This window comes from Nematostella vectensis, chromosome 13 (assembly GCF_932526225.1).
Source record: "Nematostella vectensis chromosome 13, jaNemVect1.1, whole genome shotgun sequence".
NCBI lineage: Eukaryota > Metazoa > Cnidaria > Anthozoa > Actiniaria > Edwardsiidae > Nematostella > Nematostella vectensis.
In genome coordinates this window covers 9,316,695-9,328,659 of record NC_064046.1, presented here as the reverse complement: position 1 = coordinate 9,328,659, position 11,965 = coordinate 9,316,695, and the positions used below count along the sequence as shown (strand labels likewise).

At 38.8% G+C, this 11,965-nt stretch overlaps 1 protein-coding gene across 1 annotated transcript; it reads left to right on the top strand.

The window, feature by feature from the left end:
- LOC5518592 (poly [ADP-ribose] polymerase 2) lies at positions 1-11,950 on the top strand. Its single transcript, XM_048720530.1, has 18 exons — positions 1-176; positions 1,350-1,676; positions 2,604-2,816; positions 3,304-3,479; positions 4,019-4,069; positions 4,933-5,029; positions 5,518-5,593; positions 5,928-6,187; positions 6,464-6,602; positions 6,879-6,942; positions 7,975-8,109; positions 8,327-8,445; positions 8,921-9,020; positions 9,354-9,452; positions 10,291-10,415; positions 10,784-10,866; positions 11,102-11,127; positions 11,600-11,950. The coding sequence occupies exons 1-18, from the start codon at positions 146-148 to the stop codon at positions 11,642-11,644; spliced, it is 2,166 nt and encodes a 721-aa protein (XP_048576487.1). The 5' UTR covers positions 1-145; the 3' UTR covers positions 11,645-11,950.
- Positions 11,951-11,965: the final 15 nt, after the last annotated feature.

The following is an 11,965-nucleotide window of genomic DNA, read 5'->3' as shown; positions in this document are numbered from 1 at the left end:
TAAGAAGACCAATTCTCCCGCCAAACATCGATCGGTCAGACTTGCTCAAACTTCCGATAAACAACATAGCCCTTCGCTACCGGTTCCTTGTTTACCCGGTTTCCCGATTGTTTCTCCCCAAGCACCCATTTAGATCTCTGTGTCCATGTCTTCTACAAGGAGCCGAAAGAAACAAGGTATGGATCGTCAAGTAGAAACAGCGAAATTTGAAGGTTATTTTATGGTTGCTTGTTTGAAAAATTTTCTCATTCATTTGAACGCTGATTGAATGAAAAGACACTAAGAACATGCGAGGGAATAAAATATATATTTTTATTTTTTTATCTGTGAATTAAAGTTAATTCTTTGATCCCTTTTGTTATAAGCTTTTGCGATGCACCGGTCAATGTAGATCTCGGGGGGGGGGGGGGGGGGGGGTGATTTAATTACATTGACTGATAAACTGATCATAATATAAGCACAGCCTGTCTAGTTTTATCGATAAAATTGATATTAATCAATCCCAATCGATACAATTAGCTAAATTTAATAATAATCTATAGTAAAAAAAAAGTCAATTGATAATAATTATTATTGAGATGGATTTCCATCTGTGTGACAAGGCCATAGAAAACTTTGTTCAGGGGGATAGGCTGCAGATGTTTTTTTGTTTTTTTTATTTCGGGGACAAACACTTTTTTTATGTCTTTTGTAAATTCCTGCTGCCCCATGCTGTTCTGATAGCTACAGGCCTGTGTAGTTGATATGACTAATTTGGAAGGGTCATGCAAATCACGGTTATTATTGATCCTCCGAATCAATTTCAATTAAATAAGATTATCAATTGATTTCAATATATAAATTTTTAACTAAATGAGAGCAATCCACAAACAGTTCAGAATAACAATTTTTGACCTGATCTGTTCCTCCTTTGTCACCAAAAGTAAACGATTATAATATAAGTTGTCCCTCTAGTTCAAATATACTTATGGAGGAAAATTAAAGCAAAAATAGCTAAAATTCGAAATGATGAAGAAATGTCAACTTCCAGACATAACCTTATAACACAACTTGATTTGTTCCCCCTTAAACTTAAACCTTCTCACTATACAACGTGTCCCGAAATTCACGAATCATGTAATGTGCACAATATATGATAAAATAAAAGATTTCATGTAGATATCAGGGGGCATAAAACATCTGTGCACCCCCTGCCCCCCCTCCCTCTCTTATTGAAACCTTGTTGTGGGAGTGATCAATCGTCTGTATACACACTTTTCTCCCTAAGTCTCAAGTCTTAGTCATCAAATCTCCTTAAATTAGAAGTAGAATACTCATTCATTTTCTTGCCAAATTGTTCTACACATCAGCTGCCGCCATGTCAGATGTGGCACCTTCCCCCAGAAAGAAAATCAAAACAGAAACCAATGGCAGCACGTCAGCCAATGGGGTGGGAGCGGTGGTTAACATAGCTTGCAAGTGGGAGCACGAGGGAGCAAAAGACAAATGGAGCCAGTACACTGGGGAACAAAGTAAAGCCATCTCTGAGGCATTTAAGGAAAGAAAGACATGTGTGGAGATAAAGAACAAGGATGCAACACTTGTGGTTATGTTTGACCGCATGGTACAGAGAAATGCCATGTCTGGCTGGGAGAAGAGAGTCCGGTGCATGCCGTCAGGGTGGAACCATCTGGAATGTAAGGGAAATATATGGAAATGTAATGGCCTGATTCTTATATGCTGTGATTTTTATTATACTGTTCAACAAATTCCAACCGCTAAACCGCTTTCTGGCCTTTTTAATTTAAACAAAGGTAATTACTGTGAGTTGGCATCATTGGGAATAATTGTATTGATGGCTAATTAAAATGCTAACAAAGATTTTGAATGATGGGGACCAGAGGGAAAGGCTATCGGAAATTGTTGGTGACAGTTCACAAAAAATCAAAAACCATAGTGTACTTGAGAACTTCAAGGTCATTATTCTTACTTTACTTAACCTTTCTAGAGTAACGCTCATCATTTTGATTGTGTGGTATATTTTTTCACAGTCAATTACAATAATGTTCCACAATAAATAGCATAGAGTCAATTGGTAGCTGACCAAAATTATAGGTCTTAATTAGATTACTAATATTTCGAGGGTAACATGCAATCAGTACTGACAAAAAAAAGTGTCCAAACTGGAACTTTACATCACAAACATGCTGTGCACCTGGTCATTAGCTACTGCAATGGAGACAAATTGTGTTACCTCCATTTGTTCAAATTTAAATTATCCAGATAAAACCCCATCTTTATCCAAATAACATCCATTGCTAGAACCCATTGTATTTGGGGACACTATTTCATCATCTGTAGCTGAATTACAACATTTTAACCCCTCCTCCCTTCTCCCCCTGCTAGTTATTTCAGAGATACTTGTGTAGTGAATTTCTAGGTTAAGCTGGAAAGCACCATTAAGAAAAAAGAAGTCCCAGTGATGAAGTATCTAACATGTGAAACAAAAGATTCTAGATACAGTATTTTTACTTTAAAGGCCTTTTCTCCGCTATTTATTTTGGGCATTTCATTTTTAGGTATACAACAAATGTGATGTACTAGACAAAACCTTTATTTGTTAGATGTTTGGCAATGGATGGAGGGAAAAAACAAATGGTCTACCTACTCCCAAGCAACAGTCCACCTACTGGAGGCTGCTCACATGCATGGGGTTACTTGTGTTACCTTTTCTATGATGGGTAAACAGGCTAGCGTAGACTTGACCAGCTACAAACAGACATTAGCAGGAAACAAGACACAAAAGAATGTCAGAAGAATCAAGGCTGATGAAGCAGGTTAGTATTGGGAATGAAATTGGGCGGATCTAAGATTGGGCAGAGTGCGCATACCCCCTCCCCCATATTTTCAGTATAAAGCACTCCATAAAATAACAATGAATGGCCCTACTTTCTCAAAATCCTTGCTTCAGTCCCCCTTCACTGGAACTCCTCTTGTAGACAGTATCATAACTCACTGTCACAGACACCATAACTTCCTGTGCCTGCAATACTGAAGAAATGGGAAAACATCAACATTACAACTTCCCCTTAGTGTACAGTACTACAGAATATTGCCAATTGAAATAATTGCCTAAAAAAATAGAAAAAATTTAACTTGAAATAACCTTTAAAATTCTACCATGCCCCCTTAGTATCTGAAGGTTTGTTCCCAATACTGAAAGCCGACTGTTTTGCAGTTAGATACACAATACCTGGGAGGTCTGTGGTATTACGCCAAAGGGGGGGTCAAACAGGTCTCATTTTATCTATTTGTGTTGCATAGGTGAGCCTCCCGCAAATGATGCTACAGTGACAACTACAAAAACCAGACCAGCAGCTAAACCAATGAAGGATGTGAAACCCAAGAAGGAGGCTGTGAAAGAGGAAGCTGTAGAGATGAAGTCCTTAACATTTTCTGGAAAAGCACCTGTGGACAGCTTCTGCTCAATCAAGGACAAGGTATGACAGTAAAGAGCTTAGTTTTACTCAACTCATTTAGCAAACACTTAGTCCAAACCATATTGCATCTTGAATTAGCAGGCTCAGGAGTTAAGCCGCATTGTCGCTTGTTTACTTCTGGGGGAGCGACAGAAACCTCAACCGTTGAAAGACAAAAGAATCTATTAAAATCTGAGATATTTAACAGCCCATCCGTTCTAAATTATCAATCACATCCTCAAAGAAACTTCCAATAGACACACTGCTTTTAATATTTTGAAATATTTTTCGTGTTTTCCATTAAAAATCATCAAGATTGTTACGTAATCGACCGGAAGTAAACTGGTGAGGATGCTGCTTTAAGAGAAGTTATGTTACCTTGAAAATTTGTAGAAAGAAAGAATTAAATGTATACCACATATACCAACCAAATTCCCAAGACTTGTTGCCATATTTTTAGGGTATAGCTTATACATCACTTTTATTTTATAGAACACATCTAACAATGCAGTTATTTTATTGAATGACCCTCAAATGTACAGTTTTCTTTATTTATTTAGGTGCATGTCTTTTGTGAAGGGTCTACAATCTGGGATGCAATGTTGAATCAGGTAATATTTAATGAGTTTACCTCTCCTTTATTTATCAGACGATAATTTTCTTGATGTTGGACTAAGTGGGCATATTATCTAGGTACTAGTACAGCAAAACATCAACAGCAGCAACAACAACAACGACCAAAATAACAATCACAACAACAATAACAATAACAACAGCAACAACTACAACAACAACAGCAACAACCACACAGCAGCAACCACAACACCAACAGCAACAACCACAACACCAACAGCAACAACCACAACACCAACAGCAACAACCACACAGCAACAACAACAATAACAACAGCAACAACCACAACACCAACAGCAACAACCACACAGCAACAGCAACAACCACACAGCAACAACAACAATAACAACAGCAACAACCACACAGCAACAACCACAACACCAACAGCAACAACCACACAGCAACAACAACAATAACAACAGCAACAACCACACAGCAACAACCACAACACCAACAGCAACAACCACAACACCAACAGCAAAAACAACGCCAGCTACAGTCACAACAACAACAACAACAACCGGATTCCATTTGTGGCTAACTACTGACTAGAATTATCACCCTACCACCACCCATTATCATCTTAGCAAGTAAACATAGCTGGGAATGGGAACAGGCATGCAAACACCCTCACAGCTGCCAAAAGGTTTTCTCTGAAAAATCAAAAAATCTTAGGATTTAAACAAAATACCTAAGCCTAAGATACACTATAAGTAAACCCTGGCTATACGCCTATAGTCATAATTGTCATCACCATCGTAATTTTTGACAATTCAAAATAAACATCACTTTATTGATTAAATACTATTGATATTGCTATTGTATTTCCCTCTATGAACAGACCAATGTGATGAATAACAACAATAAATACTACTTGATCCAACTGTTGGAGGACAATACAGCAAAGAAATACTACACCTGGATGAGATGGGGCAGAGGTATGTGTGAATTCAGCTTATCTTGAAAACTTCTAAGAAGCTGTTTAGAAGTATGCCCCGTCAATCATGTAGCCTGGTCATACACATACAGCGTTACTTATTGATACACATACAGTAGTGAAGCTTGTAGAGGCTTTATAAGGCATAGTCACATTTACGCTTCACCTTATAATGTTATCAACATAATAATGTAATCATCATCATAGCCTTAGTTCAGTTGGCACTGTTTCAAAATTGTCAAATATTAACCTGATATCAATTAATCTGTCAAATATTAACCTGATATCAATTAATCTGTCAAATATTAACCTGATTATTATTATTATTGTTGTTGTTGTTGTTGTTGATTTTGTTCTGTTTTGATTTGTTGTTCATATTATTCTTTTTTTTAATAGAAGGAGCAAAGGGCAATTGACTCCTGGTCATATGTTGGTATAACATACAGAACATCACAAGCAATCTCATCATGATCTTTTTTTTATTTTTAGTTGGATTTGATGGACAAAAAAACTTGCAAGCATTTGGAGCCAACCTAGATGCTGCAAAGAGAACATTTGAGAAAAAGTAAGAATCTTAGTCTTATCTTAAATGTTTTACTGTAAGAATTTCTGACAATACTAAAATTAATCATTTTTCTGTTAGATTCTCAGGACAAATTAAATGGAAGATATTCTGTTCTGCATTTTTTTAGATTTTTACATAAGATTTTATTACAAGAATAATGATGAACCTTTTAGTAGATTTCATGACAATACTAATTTAAACATTTTGTTACAATAGATGTGATGAGAAGAATAACATTTTCCAATAGATTTTATGACAATACTAAGATTGGACATGCTTTTTCCTGTTAGATTTTTTGAAAAGACTAAGATTGAACATGTTTTTCTTCTGTTAGATTTTCTGACAAGACTAAGAATGACTGGGAGGATCGTGCCAGTTTCACCAAGGTGCAAGGGAAGTATGACCTGCTCATCATGGATTACAAGGCTGAAGAGAACGATGAAGTGGATGCACCTGTTAAGGAGGAGAAACCTGCTAAGCCGGAGAGCAAGCTTGACTGCAGAGTTCGTGAGCTTGTAGAGCTGATCTGTAATGTCCAGGCAATGGAGGAGGCACTAAAAGAGATGAAATATGATACCAAGAAAGCTCCATTAGGTAGTTTCTCTGAATACCATGTTTGTCACTATACCATACAGTATACCCTATGCCATAAAATTGTTAATTTGATTTGGGAGGATTAAAAAAACAGTTTCTATAAACTGATTAACAAGACAGCTCTCCACCACAGCCCAGACATTTTGTCTTCCTTTTCAATAGCTACTTGTTACAGCTGTGTGTTTATTATTTCATTTTTATTTATTATTTTTTTATAAACCTAACCACATTGGCAGGGATAATGCAACAGTGTCATTTATTGTGTTTATGTTCCAGGTAAGCTGACTACCGACCAGATAAAGGCTGGCTACGAAGCCCTCAAGAAAATCGAGTCATGCATCAGCAAGGGAGATTATGGCAACAAACTGGTGAAAGCCTGTGATGAGTTTTACACAAGAATACCACACTGCTTTGGGTAAGTGCCTGTTCTGATCACAGGGATTTCATAAGGCCCCGGCTGCAGGCGGAACGCCAGCTATTGATTTAAGTTTTATTTGAACTAATAAAATCAAATAACTTCCACCCCGTACTAATCAATCTCCACCGCCTACTCTAACTTACTATACTAATGAAACCCCTTAATCACATTCATGTTAATACAGTTGGGTACCTAAGACGTATTAGACAGTCGTATTAGATGGTGGCTGTAATATGACCAATCTAATATTTCCGACATTTTCCTGCTTTTAAGGATGAAGAGACCTCCTCTATTGAGAACAAATGAAGAAGTCAAAGAAAAACTTGAGCTACTAGAGGTTCGTAAGAATGCTCACTGGTTTTTCGGTTCATATACCATTCAACCCTTGTTATATTCACAGTGAGATCAGTAACAATACCTCTTGTTCTCTATTGATGACTTACAGAATTTTGGGCAGTATATGGTGTTTAGGTGCAACTTGGTTAATGGCGTTCTATAACCCTTGGCGGTATAGGGCGATGAAGGAGCTTATGGGTTAATGGCGTTCTAAAACCCTTGGCGGTATAGGGCGATGAAGGAGCAAATGGGTTAATGGCGTTCTATAACCTTGGGCGGTATAGGGCGATGAAGGAGCAAATAGGTTAATGGCTTACTATAACCGAGCGTGGTATTCAGTGGTGTAGGAGGAATTGGGTTGACAGCTTTCTGTAACCTTGATTTGTAAAAAAGCTTACCTTGGCCGGTATAGCTGGTTTTATATAACCTTGGGCGGAATATGGTGTTGCAGGAGCAAATTGGTTCATGGCTTTCTATAACCTAAGGTTGTATAGGTTGGTACGTTATATTAGCAAATGGGTTTATGACTTGATACAATCTTTGCCGGTATAGCTGGTGTAGGAGCAAATGGGTTAATGGCGTTCTATAAACTTGGGCGGTATAGGGCGATGAAGGAGCAAATGGGTTAATGGCTTACTTCCGAGCGTGGTATTGAGTGGTGTAGAAGAAAATAAGTTGACAGCTTTCTGTAACCTTGATTTGTAAAAAAGCTTACCTTGGCCGGTATAGCTGGTGTAGGTGCAACTTGGTTAATGGCGTTCTATAACCCTTGGCGGTATAGGGCGATGAAGGAGCAAATGGGTTAATGGCGTTCTATAACCTTGGGCGGTATAGGGCGATGAAGGAGCAAATGGGTTAATGGCTTACTATAACCGAGCATGGTATTGAGTGGTGTAGGAGAAAATGGGTTGACAGCTTTCTGTAACCTTGATTTTTAAAACAGCTTACCGTAATCTTGGCTTGTATAGGATGTGCTAATTGGCTTGTACAAGGATGAGTACAGTGCGTGAAACCATGTATTTCGTGCCTGTAGGCTTTGGGAGATATCCAGGTGGCCATTACTATGCTAAAGGAAAAAGTGGACGACAAGATGCACCCAGCCGATAAGCACTATGAGTCACTCCACTGCGACTTGGAACCCCTCGACCATGCCCATGACGACTTCAAGGTATTGTTTTCTTTCGTCCGTTTTTGGCTAAAATAGCCAACATCGTCAGCACCATAATCACAATATTACAATCACTACGATTTATATTATGAATTTCCTCATCGCTGCAATCATAATGTAATCTTTGTCAACGTGTTTTTTTATCAACTTCCAACACAACCTACCTCTAGTACCTTCTTTGTACAACCTTAATTTCTAGCAATTGATTGTCTTTCAGATGGTCAAGATGTATGTTGAAAATACTCACGCGCAAACTCACAACCAGTACAAGATGGAGGTCGAGGACGTCTTCGTTGTTCGACATCAGAAAGAAGACTTTTTGGATGTAGGGAACAGGTATAAGAAGTTGTTGTTGATATGATTCCCGACAAAGAAAGTTACGTTTTCAGGCCTCCTTACCATAAAAATAAAACTGAAGACAAGTCAAGTTTAACTTATCTCGGATTGAACCCGGCTATCTTTATTTTGTAAATGGATGCTATACTTGTATGACTTTACAAGTATTTATTTGGGCTTAAGGTGTAGTTCCAGTTGAAGCGACAATCGAACCTAGTTTGCTCTCGGTCAATTAAGAAATAATCTCCGAGTGGGAACCTCGAAAAATCTTTCAATGTTGTAAAAACAGTCTGTGTCTATTGGAAGTTTCTTTGAGGTGACTAATTTAGAGCGGATGGCCTGTTAAATAGCGCGGTTTATGTTTCGGTCGGCCCGCCTGAAGTAAAATTGTGAGATTGCCGCTTTAACTGGAATTCGATACCAAATGATTCAAAGTCTTGCTTCCTGTCATTTAACACCCTGCTTTATTCTACAGAATGTTGTTATGGCACGGTTCACGACTTACCAATTGGGCAGGGATCCTTAAGCAAGGGTTACGTATTGCCCCTCCAGAAGCCCCGGTCACCGGTTATATGGTGAGAAGTGCTGTCATACAGTAAATCAACGATATAAATATTTAAATTATAAATTATCAAAAACAATCAGATAGAAAGAAAAAAGATATGAGAAGAAAACGGGGAAATGAGTGGTAGTCTTTGTTTGGATAGTTTCTAGCCATTATATTTTGATCAATTTTTAACTCTCTACCTTCTCTCTACCTATACTTGCAATTATAATCAGTTGTATTTTTGACTAGATTGCAATAACAGGTTTCTTTAAAATATCCGGAAAGACACCAGAAATTCTAGTATAGAAAGCCATCTTCCCTTCTTTTGATTCACCAAGTTATTGTTTTTATTTGGTTGTAGTTCGGTAAAGGAATCTACTTCGCTGATATGTCTTCCAAGAGTGCCAACTATTGCTTTGCCACGAGGTCCAAAAACACTGGGCTTGTTCTTCTAAGCGAGGTAAGTGATGGAGACGCACAGAGCGCGGCGCCAGCGCTCGGCAGGATTACTGGCGCTGCTATTATGCTCGGTTGACCACAAAACAACGGGAATGTTGATAACCTTCTCCACAGCACCGCTCCGCACGCCTGACCACATGACAAAGAAAATGTTGGCGAACTATTTCACTGCACCTCCCAACATGGTGTACAAACAGTGCCAGCATTTTTGACAGTTTAGGCCAGCGCTGTTAGTTCATCTGGAACCCAGGGTGTCGAGGTCATCGCAACGAGGCGCGATAACGAGGCGGTGCAAAGGGGGTGGGGGTGGGGGTGGGGGGAAGTGCGGGAGAGAATAGAAAGGAACGACAAGAAGTTTCCTCGCTCCTATTTCTTCTCTCCCGCCCCTACCCCTCCGCCGCCTCGTTATCGCGCCTTGTTGCGCTGACCTCGCCTCGTTCTCGCGCAGGGAGCTGGACGCTCTGGTTTTCCGAGGATGGTTAAAACTCAAATCTCACCTACTGCAGCCATTGTGGGCTGACTGGCAAATTGTTAAGGATTTTCAATCCCCATTAACATTAGCTGAAAAAGCCTTTGCTGAACAGTATTAAAGCTTATAACATAGCGTTCTGCTACGATCCCCTGTAAGAAAATGCAGTCTTCCTAGTGCCTTTGCCTTAAACTCGGCAATGTTATATCTGACATGTCAAAACCATGTTATTACGCTCCATCCTTAAACTTAAAATTGGCAACGTTATATCTGACACATGTCTAAACCATGTTGTTGCGTTCAATCTTTAAACTAAAAATTGGCAACGATATATCTGACACCTCGTAACCATGGTTACGTTGCTCATCAGGTTTCCCTGGGAAAAAGCAATGTTCTTCTGACAGCGGACTACAATGCGGCCAAGTTACCTGCAGGGCACCAAAGTGTGAAGGCTCTTGGGAAGTTTGCCCCAGATCCCACGCAGAATGTTGTCAGGTATGGGACTTCCTGGCTGCACTGCAATGCTTTCCCCCACAATATTAAAAATGGTTACCTAAGCTTCCCCGCGCCCCAGGTGTAACATTGAGTAAAGCGACCAGGAGCAAAGTAGCTCGAAATGCCTTCCAACATTGCGCAAAGACTCAGGGCTGCTTATGTCATTTTTACCTGCACTGTAGCCTTCTCACAGCCATTGCACCTTGTTATGTAGTGCGAACATTAGCGTAGAATTACAGTCAACTTACAACGGAGGGCGAGTCAAACAAAGTAACCTTACATGGGACTTTGGTAATCTCAATGCGAGAAAAACAAATCACATCAACTTGGGAGTATATTGCTAATGATAGTCATTTAAACACTTTCAGACCTGACGGACTGACCATTCCTTGTGGGAAGGGGATTGCAACAGGAGTGACAAGCCCCAATGGATACACGCTGATGTATAATGGTAAGAGCACAAGAATACCAGGGTAATCACCCCCATTTCAAATCTTCGTAATCATGTTATTGTTTGCCAATCAATCGTGAAATTTGTACTTTACTATTTACTATTTTAAGTACTTTATTATTTATTACAAGAGGCTCGAGACTAAATTTATAAATTTAGCAGCGATATCCTTGTGATTGAGTGGGGTCTATATGCATGCGCCATACAGCTAACAGTTACTTATATTTGTTTACAGAATACATTGTATATGACACAAGACAAGTAAGTAAAACATACCTTTTGATCACGAAATCCTTTAAGTTTAAAGCGTTTTCTAGCTTGGTGGAGCAATGAGTGGTTTATGTGCTATTTTTGTGTGATCACCTTGAGAAAACAAAAGAGCTAGCAGCTCTCGTTAGTGTGAAGCATTCATTATCTTAGGCGTGGTGAAGTTCGAGCTCCACTTACGACTTCTCGGTTTTTCCGCGGTAAGCAAAAAGAACAAAACCAAATTGGAATTGTTAATTTATATTGTTTTTCACGAGAATAAAGATGATACATACGCAAGCTTTAGCAACGCCAGTACCACACTTGGCAATCATAAGTCTTTTCTTTTTTCAATTTTCCCATTCGCTTTGTAACAACATTACTATACAGTGCCCATAAAACTACCATTGTCAGCTGTTGTTGTACATATCGGTACTTGCGCTTTAAATCGTATTAAACACTAATCAAAAGCTCATCTTTCTTACAGGTGCGGATGCGATACCTAGTGAAGATGAACTTTAATTTTAAGTAGAAAACGTCGATTTTATTATCACGACAAATAAGGCAAAAAAAAAACTAAAAAGATATTTTTGTTATGTTTATGAACACAAGTCTATTATGTTATGGTTATGTCTGTTGCTTGTATGTGGCCGCATCAAGTGTATGGTAGCACTTCTCTGGGATCTCAGATGTTAATCGATGATTCCAAAAAATACCACCTGTAGGTTGGTGAACGTATAATGCTGTTTTCGGTCAGAAAAAAAAAAGAATTACCACCATAGACTATTTCTTGTAATAGTTATTTAGATGTAATAGTTATTTAAAGCGCCCACCAAGATATTGGTTGTTATAT